We start from the raw sequence: 17,824 nt of genomic DNA on the forward strand, positions 1-17,824 counted from the left end.
TAGACAGACACACAGACATATAGATTGAACAGTGATAATTTAAATGCCAAACGAGTTAATAGTGGGTTGTTGGAGCTGAGGCTGGTCTTGCAGAACAAGACTCTAATCCCTTCCTCCCCTTGATCACTGGATGGAGCTGCGGACTCTGTGTGGCACCTCCTTCCCTGCAGCTCAGGCTCCCCGCACCCTCCGCCCTGGAACTTGACAGGCCTTTTCCTACCACCAGTGTGTTCTGCCCATACATATAGTTTATCAGTGTGCAAAGCTGCTTGCCACCTACGCCCTGGTTCAGGGAGAGGCCCAGTCTGCTGCCCCATAATATCGCTCTCTTCTGTATATCCTGCTGAAGGTTCTACCATGAGGCACTTACATGTTTCCAGTGTTACATTTTTTGTGACTATTTTATTAATGACATTCTTGTTCCACCTAAGAGTTCTGAGACCTACAGGTTGAAAAGCATGGAGCTTTCTGGATCATTCTAATGATTAAGGAAAGACAATAATGCACTTTTGTAGTTTCCCTTACATTTCTTACATTTCACTAGAGAATATTTGAGACATTTATTTTTAAATTAGAAAGTGAAAAAGAAAAATAAACCAAAGCATTTTTACTGGCAGCAGCCATGAGGAAAAAGGCAGATGAAGGATGCTGGGGAAGTTTCTCTTGGGTGTGTTTTCCTTCTTTCCTGCCCTGTGTCCTCAATACCGAGGTTGTCACCAGCGCGGCCTCGCCTCCTCTGAACCCGTCTCTATTATCCTCTCCTGCTCTAAAGTCTCGTCTCAGAGCACATGGACCCCACCACTGTGTCTGAGTGACAACGACAGTGGCTCGGAATACACAATGAATGAGACAGAAGCTCTCTAAAATTGAAAAGGGATTTAACCTCCACATCGTCTCTTTCCTGACCCCGCACAGTGCACTTTCATGTAACATCTGTGCCTCCGTGTCTTCCGCAGTGAGATACGAATAATTCCAACTTTCTAAATTTGTTGAGGAAATTCAAAGGATGACGCTTGGACATGCCGCAGGGGACGTTTAGCTGTTTTGATAGTGATCACTGCCATTCATCCTTCTGTGTCCACATGCAGTCTGAAATATACAGCTTCTCAGAGGGCATATGCAAAGAGCCAGCACTAATATTAATAAGCTATATTTTTTTCTTACATTAGAGTTTATAGGAAGGCAGAATGGAAAAAAGCAGTGAATGGCAATCCCAAGTAGGAAACTTTTCTATTTTTATTTTAAAGATAAATGCCAGGCATGTCGTCTTTTTACGCTAGAAAAGAAAGCAAGCCACAGCTGAAGAGATGTCGTAGGTGCAGGTGTGCCTCCTCAGAGTTAGGGTCCTCCCAGCCCTGAAGCAGTTTCTCAATCTCTCCAGCTGCCACTCATTGCTGCTAGCTTACCCAGAGAGTCCCTGGGTGCTGGGGGAGTGTTGACAAACTTACAACTTTGTAATTATTTCATTGACCATATGCCATTGGCCCTCAGGTAGGGATCCCCACCTTGGCCCCTCACCACAGAGGGAAACATGCCCCTCATGTGCTGGAGCGTGTCCCCAAACGCACTCTGCCATGTGCTGCTCCCTGCCTTGGCAGCTTCATTTTTTTTTCCCCTTGGTTATTTTACTGATGATGTTTTTGTGCCTTGTCAGATTTATGGACTAAGGACTTGGGGTGCAGTGGGGGGGGCTGTGTATTAAGAGTCACTCAAGTGAGTAAGCGCATGAATGATGAAGACAATGAAACAGGGCTGGAGAGAGAATGCAGGAGGTGACAGCATCTACTGCTCTCAGAGGACCTGACGTTGGTTTCCATCACTCATGTGGCAGCTGACAGCCACATGTAACTCCAGCTCCAGGGAACACAACACCCTCTTCTGGCCTCCCTGGAGACCAGAACTCATGTGCACATTTTCATACAGAGAAACATTCATATATATGTAATTAAAAATTAAGGAAGCAGTCAAGAATATATACCATGTCACAGTTTTCCCAAAGAAACTTTTGCATCCAATTTGATGAGGTAATAATGTCCCCTAATGGAAACCCAGTGAATGCAAGGATAACTCATATATCGGTATCTCAAGTTGTTGAGCACTTGGGGGAACTGCAGAAGTGGTGTGAGCCTTGTACCCCACACAGGACATAAAGAATTGTTACAGTGATCCCGGAAGTAGCAAAACTTACTGTAAGGGGTTAGAGTCATGCTTCTTACACTTCTTGTCTGTGTGTGTGCCCCGGCAGTCCTGCATGTGTGCTCCAGGACTCCTGCATGTATGCTCCAGCAGTCCTGTGTGAATGTTCCAGCAGTTCTAATGAGTGTTCCAGCATGCAGCCAGAACACATTCTAAAAGTGTGTTCTTATGTTATATAAAATAATATATAGTCTGATTTGATATAAAAGGCCACTGATGTTCTTACATTTTGTTGGAATGGCATGTCTGTCATTTGATATCTGCCACCCGCCCACTGTCTGCTGGGAAAAATGAGCGATGGTCATGAACTTGGCCGAACAGAAGCATTGTGTCAACAGTCTGTCTGATAATCCCCCGCTTTCTTATATCAAATTATGAATATCTGAGAGCCACAGATTATTTTCTTCCAGTGAGAGAGTCTTTTTCTCTTCATTTTTTTGAGTTGCTTTAAGAAGAATTTCAGTGGCATTTCCCACAAAATTAAACTAATTAAAGATGAAGTACCATCAGTGATATATAGAGATACGAAGAGCCCCTGGCCAGCATCCTTCCTACCTTGCCAAATAGAGATGTATTTACTGGTCTGTGACCTCGGGGATGGAGGCAGAGCTCTTGTTCTCAGTCAGCAGCGAGCAGAAGTCTGGAGCAGCAGAAAAAGGGTCAGTTGGATAGGTCGTGCATCATACGGGGAGGCAGATGTTAGAACATATTGTAATGGGCTGTGCGCGGAATGTGAAGGTGGCTTGTGGCGCAGAGCACCAGGAAGGGAGGGGATGCGCAAAGATCGGGTGGCATTTCCTAGTGCGACTCTCTCAGAAGTTTATCTAGTTCCTTAAGGAACGGTTTCAATTATAAAAGTCAAAATGAGTTTTCTCCTAGCTGTTTGAGATTTATTAGTGTGTGATAAGATGAAGAACGCAGCCCTTAAAGGGGCCGCACCTCTGAGGCAGTAGTTTAACAGCTCCTTGCCTGCAGCGAGAGCGACAAGAGGGAGTGACAGCCTCTTGCCTATAAGCGGTCCGATGGCTTGCAGAAGTCCAGAGGCATCTTTAGCAGGATGCCATTTGCACACCCACACAACAGTCCACCCTTCCTCGGTGCCTCCCTATTCCATCCAGCTCTCACAGCTCATAAAACTGAATAGAATAACAACATTTGGATATGTATTGCTAACATTTAGTGAGGCAGCTTTATATAAATAATATGACTTACGGCTTTTATTCGTGAATTCACAAGCATCATATTTTCTTATTTTCGGGATACGGTTTCACCCAGCAGATCTATTTGCCTCAGCCTGTTTGGGGCCAACACATCCAGGTTCATAAAAACTTCTTAATATAAAACCACACTATAGGCAGATAGGACCTCTGCCGCAGCTCAGCTTTTACAAGACATTGCTAGCCAGGTGTGTTGGGTTTTTATTTTTGTTTTTGGTGGGTTTTTTGTTTGTTTGTTTGTTTTGTTTTAGGAGTGAGTGATGATAACATGTTTTCCTTTTTTAATCATACGAAGCAAGCTTCTCCCTTCAGACATACAGAGCTGTGGCTTACCTGCTGCTGAGGGAAGGTCATCTCCATTGAGAACTTGGTACCCTCTCTCTCCCTGATGGCTTGTTCTGCTAACAACCTGGCCTCCTGTCTGGTCTGTTCACCTGATCTGGTCCCCCCCCTTGCATGACATGATGCTAAACTTTTACTCCAGCATCCCTAGTGACACCGTATCACCATAACGGCTACATCCCTCCACTCCATGGAGAAGTCTCCTATACATCCTGAGCTTGCCATTTCAGCTGAATGTTTCTCCCGTCTACCGTTTTCCCTAGGAACTGTCTCACAATTCAAAAGATCCCATGTCTACATTCTGGGTTTCTCCTTAGAAACTTTAGTTCCTCTGATGCTTACTGTATCATATGATATAGATTAGAAGGAATATTTTATTAATCTACAGCCACATTATGTATAATTTTTCAATGATAGCCATGCCCTTCTCTGATACTAGACTCTTAGACCATTCTATAGAACATTTTACTCTTTAAAAGAAAAGTCCAATGCATAAAACTTTCTTTTAACTCAACAGTGTGATAGCCCAATCTTTTCCAAAGGAAAAGATTTCAATATGTAATTTTTCCATAAAAAACAAGAGAGGTAACTATTAAGCTCATGGAAAGACAGTAAAATCAGAGACGCAGTGCCAGGCAATGACCCTTGCTAGAATAATTATCCTTAGGAAGATAGGCAAGGATCTGGAGAGACGGCTCAGCCACTAAGAGTACTGGCTGCTCTTCCAGAGGATCTGAGTCCAGGCCCACAACAACTTGTAACTCCAGTTCCAGGATATTAAACACCCACTTCTGGCCTTGAGGGGATAACACATATGTGACGCCTGTACATACATTCAGGCAAGCACTAGTACATGTAAACAGAAAAAATAACACAGTTTTAAAAACACAGCAAATGCTAAGTCCCGATGAAGATGTAGAGTAACTGAAAAATTCAGACATTGCAAAAGGGCCGAAAAGGCGCTCAGCCCCTGTGGAAAAGAAATGGCTTTCAAAGTAAACATGGACTTGTGTGACTCATGTTCATATGACTAAGCAAATCCACTGTTAGAAACCGGGTAGCCCAGAGTAATAAAAACACACAAAGGCTGGCACTGGAATGTCCACAGCAGGATTATTCATAACAGCCTAAAAATAGGAAACAAAACTCCAAGTGTCCATGGAGTGGCTGAGTGGACAAACATGGTGTACTGTGATTTATCAAGCAGAAGAATTGGATCAGCCAGGCCGATGCTCATCAAGCAAAGGCACAGCGCTAAGCAAAAGAAGCCAAACCTCTCTATCTTGTTTCTTCTGACTGTAGAAGTGGTTGACTCCACGCTGGCCTAGCTCAAGGGATGTATTCTGCTGCATATAGAGCCATGTTCAGGGTTTATTTACATATCCTGGTGCATCAGGGGAAGTGTAAACCACTGGTTTTTTTTTTTTGTTTGTTTGTTTGTTTGTTTGTTTTGTGTGTGTGTGTGTGTGAGAGAGAGAGAGAGAGAGAGAGAGAGAGAGAGAGAGAGAGAGGAGAGAGATGGAAGCCTTCTGACTTCACTGTGCTAGCCAGGGGCAGTAGGCTGAGGAGGCTTGTATATTGACAGATCCTGGCTCTCTCTCAAGTCAGTCCCTGTCAGTAAAGGTGTGCAGCCATTCTGACCAGGAGCCTCCTGTCTTCTACAGAAAGATTCTGAGGACAAGAAGAGAAGGGTCCAGGTACCCCCTCACCAGGGCGTTGAACCTTGATTCTCAATTGACTGAATAGAGAAATGTCTAGGGAGTTAATAAACCATGTGTCGCTGTGTCTAGGGATCGTTTCCAGAGATAATAGATCATAGCCATACCACTGGATTAGTCCCTTGATAGGTGGCAAAATGTCAGCCTTCTTGAGAAGTGGTGAAATGAGGAGGGACTTACTCTGAGGAAATGGTTCCCGGTGGCGGCCGTGGCAGGAGAGCTGTCTCTGGCCCTGGACCTCTACCTGTGTCTTCCTTTACTTCCTGTTTCCTGTTCCCCTTTGTGTGTCCCCTGCTCTGATGCTCTGCCCATGTGTGAGCTGAGCAGTCATGTCCTAAACCTTCTGAAACCACAACTCATAGTAAATCCATCTCCCCTAGGTTGATTATGTCAGACTTTATTTACTTATTGTTTATTTATTTTACCCTTAGTGACAATGAAGATAATTAGCACAGGCTATTTAAATATGGAGCGACAAGGACAGCAATAATCTGGTGTGTGTGTGTGTGTTAAGATATATACAAGTAAATTTGCCGTGTTCTGTTTGATACACATTGACCTTGGTGCATCATTGTCACCAGTGTCCCGCGCAAAGCTTGTTCAAATCCCCAAATTAAAGCTCCCCACTGAAGGAGCTGCTCACATCCCTCCCTCCCTGACCCTGGATACTTCCATCCATCTTTGTACTGATAACTTAGCTCTTTCCCAGCACTTTGTGTGAGTGGCATCACACAGCCTCTCTTCCATTTCCTCCGCTGTACTCCCTCAGCAAAGCCGAGCTCCTCAAGGTTCAGATGCGCCATCACCTGCTGAGTAATATCCCCTTCCTTAGCTTTCCCCCACTTTTTAAAAACCATTTACCCTTGAGAAGATTTGGGATCATTTCCACCTTGGACTATTGAGACCAACTCTGTTTATAATATGGTTTTAGATGTGTGATTTATTTTATAAAATCCCATTTTCAGGTATTTTTCATAAACAACTAAGGACTTCCAAGTCACTCACTAACTTTGCCTTCTGTGCCAGGGAGTAGATACAGTTTCGACACTAGGAAAGACCATTTCGTATTCTTACCATAAAAGTGCAAGCTTCCCGCTTCCTCCCACCATTACCAACCCTGTGGTGGTCTTTGAGTCTCATCTCAAGATTTATCTTTTAAATTATATGATGGGGGCACATGGATGAGGGGTGTCTTGATAGACCAGAAGTAGTCCAGATCCCCGCTTCTGGAACTATGGGTGACTGACTCTCTTCTCGTGGGTGCTAGGAATCAAACTCGTGTCCTCTCAAACAGCAGCCAGTGCTCTTAGTCTCTGAACTATTTCCCCACCTCATAATTTTGTGGGGGGGTGATAGAGGATCCCCAGTGTGTGGGCGATTTGGTGTCTCTTGTGCTCTTGAATTGGCCAGGAAGGGAGAGTAGAACATAGTTTATTAGGCAGTCTGTAGGGACACATACATCATAAGTGTTCACCCACTCCGGGTGACTTTCTACTGGGACTCTGGCCGATGCTGTTTTACACATAATGCACTTATTAAATAAGTTAATGCTGCCACTGTCAGGGGAAGTCCACGCTTCCATCCCAGCTGCGTTGATAATTTTCCGAGGACGCATGGTAAACAATGATGCAGGAAGCACATTCATCCCCATTGAAACCTGCTGGCATGTTTTGAAAGATTTTTCTCCAGTACATTAGTTTCTCTTTAAATTCTACATTTAAGTTGCATTAAGAAGCAGAAATTAAGCCATAAAGATAACACTTCTGGAGGCTTGAAATCGCTTTCGGTTTTTTGTTTCTGTTCACCATGCCGTTCCACATCCCTTCACTTAAGGGAAGGAAGGAAAGGAGAAGTGAAAATTTCCCTTCTAGATCACATTTAAGTTAGTGCTTCTCTCCAGGTTTCCTTTACACTGGGTACGAATCCATTCAGAAACACGCATCACAGATAATACATGGAGACACCGTTGTCTCTCTCCTGAGTATCTTACCTTATAAACGTTACCATGTACAAGGTGTGTGTGTATGTGTCCACGAGTGCACATGTGTGTGCATTAATTTAATTGGTGTTTATGTGTGTGTGTCTGTGTGTCTGTCCGTATGTCTTGACAACATTTTTTAAAAGAAATCGAAATTTCCCATTTCTGTACACATATTTGACTTGGAAGACAGTGTCAGAAACACTTTATTTCTATTTTAGTCTTCAAAATTTACATCTGTATGTTTGCTTATTTTGATTTTTTGATGAGTAGTAATTCATCTGGAGTGATGATTGTGACCAATCGTCGAGGTCCACGCAGGATGACAACTTTATCCTTGTACCTGTTTAACACCTTAGGAAGAACAAAAGCAACCTCTTTGCTCCCACCTGAATAAACAGGAAAATTTGAAAAAATCGCTTATATTCACGTTTAGCATACTTCTTTTATTCTCCTAAATACTGGTGTTTGGGGAAAATATCACTCAGAGAACAGGATTCTGCTTTGAAAGACCATTGTCGGGGGCTTGGGAGATGGCTCAACACATCCTGCTCCTACCGAGCTCGGGAACTGTATTCTCAGCTCCCAAGTAAGGGAGCTTGCAGCCAGCTGTGACTCTGTCCATCTCCAGGGATTCTGAAGTCCTCTTCCATGGCTGTGGTACCGCACTCACATGAACATGCCCTTCCACAACCACACGCATGCGCACAGAGTTAATAAAATAAATGTATAAAAGCACTTCTAATATTCAGAAAAGCTCTTCAGTGCTGCAACAATCTTGGGCTCACCAGTCATTTCACAGTCACGGCAGAGTTCCCGAATGCCTTCCAGAGCCGCTGATCTTTACAGACGGCATTTGAGAAGTCCACTCACACGTGTTTCCTGTGCAGTATGATGTTGAATGTGGAGGAGACACGCATAGAGAAAGGAAAGTGAAGGGAAGGTAGAGAACAGGCACTTCACAGGGCCCCTCCTCATCCATGCCTGGAGGAGAGGAAGGTTGCACAGAAGCACACGCTAGTTTATGTGACTCCACCTTCATCCCCCATCCAAGCCTGGAGAGAGGAAGGAGTTGCATCAAAGCACACACTAGCTTGTGCTGCCTGATCTTGGGAAATGACTAAATGCAGGGTCCTCACTCTCTCCTTTACCTCCATCCAGATTGTCTAGATGCATAACAGCGTGACTAAAGATGAACAATAGACTCATGTTCGTTAAAAGGCAATGACGTCATTACACAGAGCTCTTGCCTTTGGGTCTATGCAACTTGCATTTGCTATTTTGAGGTGGCGGTGGAGACAAAGGCATAGGCCCTGCCTTTGTGGGGTTGACTAGTCACTGAATAGGTATGAGACATCAAATCCTGATAGTTATTTTTGTCAGACCCGAGTGTTTCAAATCCAGATACTCCAGATGGCAACTAGACACCAGGCTGTAGCCAATGGGAGAAGCTGTGTTGTGAGCAATTTGGGGAAAATACGCTATTAGGGAGAAGTGGCAAAAAGTTCCTATCAAATGAGTAGGATAATCCAGCTTAGAATTTAAATCGCTATCTTGTTAGTGATGAGCGCTAGCATGTCTGGCGTGAACGTCCTCTTAAAAGGTTGTAAACACGTATTGTCTATAACCATTGGAGAAAAACCAGGTTGTCCAAAAGTGTAGAACGCTCATCTTACCCAAAATACCAAGCTAATTAGTAGAGGTGTCTTTATCACCCTCACCAAGTTCTGATCTAGCACTGGATCGCTAGAATTTGGCAGGAAACTCAAACGCCCATAAGTGGACCTGTCAACCTACCGCTTGACCCCGCTTCTGTATACACAAGCCAGTAAGCATAAGAAAATGGGGATTCGGTTTGGCTGGCCAGGGTGGATACAGTGCAGCTGTTGTGTGGGGCGGCCACAACTTCTTCACACCTATTAAAGTGTCTGGGGCTGGACCTGTGCTCAGGCCTAGCGTGTGTGTAACCCCAGGTTCCAGTACTAATGCTGTAGGAAGAAAAGAAAGAAGAGGGAGAAGAAGAGAAAAAGGGGAAGAGGATGGAGGGAGAAAGAAGATGACCGAAGGGGAGAGTGTGGGAGGAAGGAGAGCAGGGAGAGGAGGAGGGTGAAGGAGGATGAAGAGGAGGGGGAGAGAGTTTGCCCTTTCGAGGAAATCCCTGTGAGATGGACCCATCAGCATTCTGCTGTCACAGTGCAGGATTATGAGATAGCCTCTGTCTGACTTGCCTTTTCAGAACACAAGTGTAATAAACTTTGTCTCGCCATGATTACTGCACACAAACATATGACAATTGCCTATTATATTATATTAAGTAAATTATGTTTTGTGCCCACTCTGCTATGACATGCATATTATTTTCTCTTGTTAATTTTTGCATTAGTGATGCCGGGTCAGCTTCTTAGGCTCAGAATTTGTGTCACCTCCAACTTCTGATGACCTCACAGCAGATCCTCCAGCCTTGTCTTTGTTCTAGTTAATTTGCCTGGATTTTCAGGATAAAACTCTTGCCCGTATTTTACGAGCATCCACAGTAAGACCGAGCCTTTAAACCCGGTGCTGCTTGCTTCTCAGAGTGTCCACTCAGTCGGTCACTGGCTTTACTGTCCTTCTCTGTGCCTGCCATCCTCGGGGGTCTCCTTCCAATAGGGAGCACATTCCTGTCCTCCGACAAGTTATTTAAACTACAGGGTTAGACTTTGGAGGTGACACCCAGCTCTGCGTCGCAGGTAAAATGAGGTATAGGATAGTAATTGTATTTCTGTGGAGACTGCTACCATCTTCGAAACATCAGAGACAGAGAGAGAGTAAACTTCCTGAGATGGTCAAACTGGAGGCCTAACCTCACTTTTCTCACCTTGCTGGTTTAACAGGACTAAACTAGTGTTTTAACTTGAACTTTACAGACACACTTCACTCTTTTTGTTTGTTTTGAATTTTTCTTTTCTTTTCTCATTTCTTTTTTCTCTTTCTTTCTTTTTCTTTTTCTTTTTCTTTTTTTTTTTTTTGAGACAGTTTCTCTGTGTAGTGCTAGCTGTCCTGGAACTCGTTCTGTAGACCAGGCTGACCTCAAACTCAGAGATCACCTGCCTCTGCCTCCCAAGTGCTGGGATTGAAGGTGAGCAGCGACCAACTGACCCGGTCCACTCTTATCTTGAAACTAATGGTGGAAATTTTTAGAGCCCTTTTCAGGTTTCAACTCACAGATCATTAAAAAAATTTAGGATTAAACTATTAACTTTTTAATTGTAATTCCCTCCTCTCCTCCTTCAAGCTCCAACAAGACAGGATTTTTAAGGAAACACTCATAAAATCGGTTATAGTCTGCCCATCTTTCTATCTTTCTGGCATCCACAAGTCCCTGTTTTTTTTTTTATTTTATTTTATTTATTTATTTATTTATTTTTTGCAAGTATGCCTTTGCCCCTCCACACAGCTCCAGATTCCGTCTTAAGTTATCCCAAAGCTCCTACTTGTAAGTCTTTTATCTCCTTCAAGGGTTATTGTCTCTTCTGCCAGAACTGTGGGGGAAGGGGATTTGAATATTCCCTCCCGCTGTAAGCCATCTGACTTTGGGCAACTTTTGAATTCAAAAGCATGTCTTTGGATATTTGAACCCTGATAAACCCCAGTTCCTTTTGGGAAGTGGTGAGAACAAACGCTGGTAGGAAGTGAGGGAAGTGTGTGAGCCTAATGCTGAGCCTATGATACCTCCAACCTTCAAATGCAATACAATGATTTCATGCTTTTACCTTTAAATGTAGGTCCTGTAATTTTGTTTTTATTTTTTGAAAGTTGCAAATGTACCTATAATGACCAATAATCATTGACTCACCTTTTAGGAATAATTGATCAAGTTATTTAAATGTCTAACACCATAGCATGATAGATAGATAGATAGATAGATAGATAGATAGATAGATAGATAGACAGACAGACAGATAGATGATAGATTTAAAAGTATAGTGATAAATACTTTAAGGGTCAATACTAAATTTTAAATCACTGAGGATTTTAAAACATTTTGGTGTTTACATACAGATGTCTAGATGTCCCATGTCACTTATATTAATTGGTAAAATCTTATTTTTATTGCATACTGAAGCCAGAAATGTGTTTTCTTAACACATACCTCTAGTAGTAACAACTGAGGTAATTCTTTTCAAGGACACAACAAGCAATGCTACACAAAAGTTACAGAATATAGCATTGTTCTGTGGCTAGACTGAAAATGTGGGTGTTTTTCAAATTCACGGGTCTGTGTATTCTACTAGGCATGTGTGTAATTTACTAAGCTGTGTCCTGAGGACACCGTTACACTATAAATAACCTCATAAACAGCTCAAAATGATGGCAGAAAAAAAAATTCAACTTTTCAAATCCTAGGAAATAACGGACAAGTTTTCACCACCATCGGGAGGAATATATCAATTATGAATTCAAAGAAGTAACCATAAACTCTCAAGTCTTTAGTTACGAAGCAAATTATTATTCTACTCTTTATGTAACCTAAGACTTAAGGATGGAATCTTTTTCAGTGGTTGAAATCAGAAACATTATTATTATTCCAACATAAAATTGTGATGGGCGATCAGTACTGATGATTGAAATACGGAGGGCCCTGCTTTCTCTCCGTGCATCTTACTTCATGTGTAAATAAGCGGTAGCCTCTGTCACCAAGGCAACTTTTCTGCTGGCATTTGGATCATAGGATGCAAAACTGCAGGTGATGCATGTGTATCTTTGTGGAATGCTGCAGTTGGCTTACAGCATGCCATTTACAGTGGGGTCCTACTTAGCAGGATGTGTCATGTTTCGGGAACAATTTTCTGCTTTTAAAATGTTCTTCCAGGAGGACTCTCATGTGGTCTTTTTCTCTGGTCACCTCCATCCCTATTGTGTTCATTGCAGATGCACTGGATTGCATAGAAAGGGCTCTCTGGGTCTCAAGACAAGCATAAAATAGGACACTGGGACATGTAGGACACATGCATGTTATCAAAACGTTCTAATCCAGACTGTCAAATTTCTTAAACAATACAAGTCTAAAGTTCATCTCTGTGTTTGATGTCTATGTTCGAATGTACAGTGTTTCTTGAGGTTGGATACTGCATCCTAAGATATCTTTATAAAAGTGAAATGTCCTTTTAAACTCTTTATTTGTTGGAGCAGCTTTTCTTTGTTGTTAATAAGAATTAGTGTGTGCTCCATAGCGGTTTTTTTGTTTGTTTGTTTGTTTTTGTTTTTTTGTTTTTTTTGGTTTTTTTTTTGAGATATGTCTGTTTAGAGCATGAAGCAAATTAACTAGCAGGTATCCTGTTAATTTTTAACAGTGTAGGTAGAATGACCACACATCATCCTCCCGGAGTCCTCTCCTGCCTGCCTTATCAATATGTTTCCCAATTTCCGCACAGTTAATTCTCAGAAGAAAAAAAAATTGTTCCAGATGCCCAGTTCAGTAAGTCAAAGAGCGAACCAACATAGCTAAGAGAGTTACTTAGTAACACCCGCTGAAGAATTTAAGGGTGAACAGGCCTTGGCCAAATACTACCAAATGCTTGCCTTCCTGGTCAGCAGTAAGGCATGAGTGTGATGGCTACTTCTGTCCTATGTCCCTGAGCCTGCTATTGCCAAAAGGGTCCTGTTGTCTGCCATTGCTCTCCTGACAAATTAAGTTGTAGAACAGTGACAGATTTTCGTTCAGTATTTTGGGTGTAACCAGAAATAGGCATAGGAAGCATGGTGCATCCGACTGTGTGCTTCTGAAGGGTGTTTGCGTTATGACTGACAGTCTCTCTCTGTCTTTTCTTCTGTAGCAGTTCTATGCTGCCCAGCTAGCCGCAATGCAGGTTTCTCCAGGAGGGAAGCTCCTAGGCCTACCCCAGGGCAACCTTGGTGCTGCCGTGTCTCCTACCAGCATTCACACAGACAAGAGCACAGACAGCCCACCACCCAAAAGCAAGGTACCCTCTTCAGTAAGCTCATCTCTCTCCTTGGGCTTCTCCTGTTCTCTCAGTGGTGTTTGCTGAAGGTCTCCTAGATTCCAGCCACTGGGCTAAACTCAGGGTGTTCATGGAGGTAAGACTTTTAGAAGGAGCAACAGTTGTATGTGTAAATTTACATTTCTAATAATTGACTTATTCACTCCACAAACGTATCGATAGTTATGAGAATCTGAAATGTGCATCTTTGAACCAGTGAGTTTATAGTCTTAAAAACAGATATCTATAAGCAATCCAATAGCTGTCCTTTATAATCTAAAGACTAATCAGTAATAAAGTCCACAAAGCCTTATATGGATAAAAGTACATTAGAATTTATTAGGAAGAGAGAGCGGCTTCAGCAAGAAATGCAAACGTTTGCCAAGGGATAAACAACTGAAATAGAAACTTAAGTATGAGGAGAATTGAGACATATGGAGTGTTTCTTAAAAACTATCAATAACTGTTATAATGCAGTATGGGAATGGCATAGCTGTAATTTTAGATATGTCACCCATCCACCAAGATTATCATGTAAAGACATGAAGATAATAATAGTGTTGGGAGACTATTTAAACATGGTTCTGGCTTTAGAGCTCTGGAGACATTTCCTTAGAACACAGGGGAAGGCTGGGGGAATTCAAGATGAATGCCTCTTAGAAAAGAGCAGAGAGCCTTGGGGGAAAAGTCTTTGTATGTGCAGACTTCACCTGTGTGCTGTTGTGTGAACACATTAAGCTTTCTATGAGGTGAGTGTGGCTAGCCAAAGAGTCATGGTTTCTGGGATTATTCACAAAAATAACTTCAAATATTTAACTTTATTACAAAATACAAACCAGAAAATTGACACCGCTAATACTTTTTCCACCAAACATCTTTCTTAATTGTCTAGAAACATGCTTTTGCCTTCCATTCTATGAAGGAGGCATGAGAATGTCTTAGGGGAGTCCAGGTGGAGCAAGCACAGAGTGTGGGAATGAAGTAAACGAGGACGGTACATCCTGAATGGGAGGGGCGCTCAGAGCATCAGCTCAGTTGCTGTCTAACTCCATAGTGGAACCTGGGAAAGGGACCACTGGGTCAACTATGAAAGAGAAAATATTTGTGCATGAGCTTAACCTGACAGAGGAGCTGCGACCGTGGCTGGGGAAAACCCTGCACACTGCCGCACTGCAGGGCGGGGACATATGCCACGTTCAGGTCACAACTGCTGTTTGGAGGACCTCATGCACTCGTTGCTTCATGTTTAGGGCCGACTTGCTCCTCTTTATCATCTGGACACACGGGAGGTGTCGAAGCGCAGAGGCAGCTACAACAGTTACCAAGGGTGATTTCTAAAGTGCTGGTATTCTCATGGCTCCCTTGCTAACCGTTTTAAAGGGTTATAGTTACAGAGACAGTCTAAGCAAAACAAAGACACAGCAGTGGAGTCCTTGCTACACAGAGACTCTGCTTCTTCCCCTTGCTGTGTGTGCTGCCCATCATATTGCTATCCACGACAGTGCTTTCCATTAGAGTCCCCCTCTCAGGACTGTAGACTGTTGGATTCTGTTTTATATGATTAGTGGATTTCCCTTACTTCTGGGTGAACTCTTTATCATTAGTATCTTCTCAACCCTTTCACTTAATACAAATAATGAAGAAGCATTAAATTCTAGACAGCTTCTTCCATCTTTGCCTCTGCTCAGTCCCCAGCCATTCATCCATCTGTCCATCAGCAGGCTGGATGGCGATCGCCACAAGGGTCTTCCCATAGGTAACAAAGGCAAATGTCAAGGCCACTGAAGTCTTCTTTGTTGTGACTGGGAAAGGACTGAGCAAGCCAAGCAGTTTTATGTACTCATGAAACCCTATGGATTCAGCACCAAAGAGAACAGTGGTTTCAGCAGGGTTAAAATTCTTCTAGATCTTAGTTTTTTATGCCTCTATTCAGCTCACAAGAGTGAAAGAGTAACAGTGTCTTTCAGTTACCACGAGTCACAGGAAATAAACATATATGCTATAGTTTATCTTTGAAGTGTAATTACTTTTTAAAAGTCAGCCTGCATGACTTATCTATCACATAAAGCTTTGTGGGTGCGCCTCTTCCCACCCACACTTAGAGCACATATAAAAGATTTAAGTGAGCTCTTCAAGTAGCAACAATTTAAGAAAAATGTGTGCCCCTTGCCCAGTGTCCTCTAGCATGCTGCCTGTCACTACTTTGGTTGTCAGAAAGAATTCCAAAATATGCCTGTGTTGATAGAGTTCACAAAAAAATAGAGGGAGTTAAGAAGAGCTGTGACACCAAGTCACATCATTTGAATGTAGCTCTCAAAATTGCCACTAGTAATATAGAAACAGAACCCACTGATTCTCTTCTAGTTAGAAATGATGTTTGCATATCGCATGATGGATATTGTGACTCCACAGAGCTAATTTATCCATGAGCATTCATTTATTAGCATATTTGTTTTAAGACAATCAGCTACCAGTATTTTGGGGATGTTTTCTGTGTGTTTGTGTTTTTCGCTGGTGCCAGTTTCTTTGCCTGTCTTCCTCTCACACGATAGTATAAGGGCTTTGTGCATACCTGTTTGGCATAAGGGGAATTGATGACTTGCATTACAAGTATATTTACTCTTTGGAGCAGTGGAGTTGCATGTCCAATTTAAGGGGTGACAGATGAACAGTGCTCCTATGGACAGCAGTCAAAAGTAAAGGGTGCATTCTGAGTTACACCAGCTACCCTCCTCTTGGATGGACCATTGCCTCTGACTCCCAACTCCAGAGGACACCAGCAAAACTTATTTGCAATTTGCAAAAAGAAAAAAAAACAGGGAAGGGGGATCAAAAGGAGGGGCTCCAAAAGACTGTAAAATTGTACAGCATGAGTCCTCTGATTCATGCTGTTTTCAATCTGCTGTGTGCCAGTTGGAGGCTCAGAGAGTGTGTGCGCGCGAGAGAAAGGATAATGCTGAGAAATGATAGAGAGGCTGCGACCTCCGAGCTCAGCCTGGAAATCCAAGACATTGATTTCACTTAGCATTCCTGCTGAGAGATCTGGCGGAGTTCAGTTGTAATAAAAGAACAAGATTCTCTTCTAATGGTAATGGCGTGTGACAGACGTATCACTTTGTCTGTCCTCAGCACCAGAGAGAGCAGGATTGGAGAAAGGTCACCTGACCTGCCTGGGGTGTTGCACAAGTGCTACACTGAGCTTTGAACTGCTGCCTAGGAACATAATTATTTATAATATTAAATGATAAAGAAAGCTTTAGAGGACTCACAGTGCATGTCTGAAAGCTGCATGCAGGAACTGCATTTTGTAACAGAGAAAATTCTACATGAAGTCTGGTCGATTCCATGTCTGCCTTTGAGAGCACTGGCGTTCCTGTCCTTGATGTCACTGCTTAGGGAATGTCCTCATCAATGCCTGAAGTGGTATTGCTGGCTCATGTTGTAAAGTCTAATTAGTAACATGTCGTGTGTCTGTGTGTGTGTGCGCGTGTGTGTACATCTGTGTGTATGCACAATGTTGTAAAGTCTTGGCTTAACTAGTAACATGTGTGTGTGTGCACAATGTTTCAAAGTATTGGTTTAATTAGTAACATATAGTGTGTGTGTGTGTGTGTGTATTGTGTGTTTGTCTGTGTGTTCAGTGGCTCATCTACTATCAAAGAGAGTATAATGGTGAATTAAAACCATGGGCAAGTTCCAACATGTCCACAGCACTTTGGGTCTTTTTAAAAACTTGGACTCTTAACTTTTACCTAGGTTTTGAATCCTTTCCTGCAGCTCCCACTTGACAACCATCTCCCCCATGAACCAACAAAGGCAAATAGATTTATTGAGCTCCTCACCAATCTTATCCAAGCTTACATGCAGCTCTATGGCTAAATGTTGGTGAATAACAAGGAATAAAACTATGAAATCTCCAACTTCTGTACTAGAGATTCTGCCTTCTAGTACAAAGGAATGCTTAGCATACTGTTGCATGATGCTGGAATTTGAATCTTGCTGCAAATATGCTTGCATACCTTAACAAATGTTTAAATTTGTTTCCAGTCTAGACTCTGCCACCAAGCAGACTGATATAGGATGTGTTCAGCGTTTTACTTGTTAGTAGCACACATTGTTAATTTAAATCCCTTTCTGTATAACCAGTAGCGTCTTTTGAGATCCCCGCCAGGCTCTCCACAGAAAAATCCTTCTCTTTATTGGTTGGGCTAACTGTCTAAACTTCAGATTTTAAGTGATTTTTTTTTTCATTGTGAAAGTAGTCACCTCTTGGGGAAATTTGAGGAACAACTTGTACATGCTATTATCGAGGTCTCTCTGTATTTGATGGAAAGGTGTGTATCTCCAGCGGCCACCAAAACCACTTAGCTTTAAAAGCCGATGACAACAGAG

General features: G+C 42.6%; 1 protein-coding gene across 6 annotated transcripts in view; it reads left to right on the forward strand.

The window, feature by feature from the left end:
• Positions 1–17,824, forward strand: part of Sox5 (SRY-box transcription factor 5) — a 394,103-nt gene that overhangs the window by 307,523 nt on the left and 68,756 nt on the right. For 4 of the 6 annotated variants that reach the window (XM_057770810.1, XM_057770818.1, XM_057770826.1 and 1 more), the window contains exon 9: positions 13,268–13,414. The exons of the other annotated variants lie outside the window; for them this stretch is intronic. In XM_057770810.1, coding sequence (XP_057626793.1) covers positions 13,268–13,414 — 147 coding nt within the window. The remainder of the gene's footprint in view (positions 1–13,267; positions 13,415–17,824) is intronic. 6 annotated transcript variants of the gene reach the window in all.

The sequence above is a fragment of the Chionomys nivalis genome, chromosome 1 (genome assembly GCF_950005125.1).
Source record: "Chionomys nivalis chromosome 1, mChiNiv1.1, whole genome shotgun sequence".
Classification (NCBI taxonomy): Eukaryota; Metazoa; Chordata; class Mammalia; order Rodentia; family Cricetidae; genus Chionomys; species Chionomys nivalis.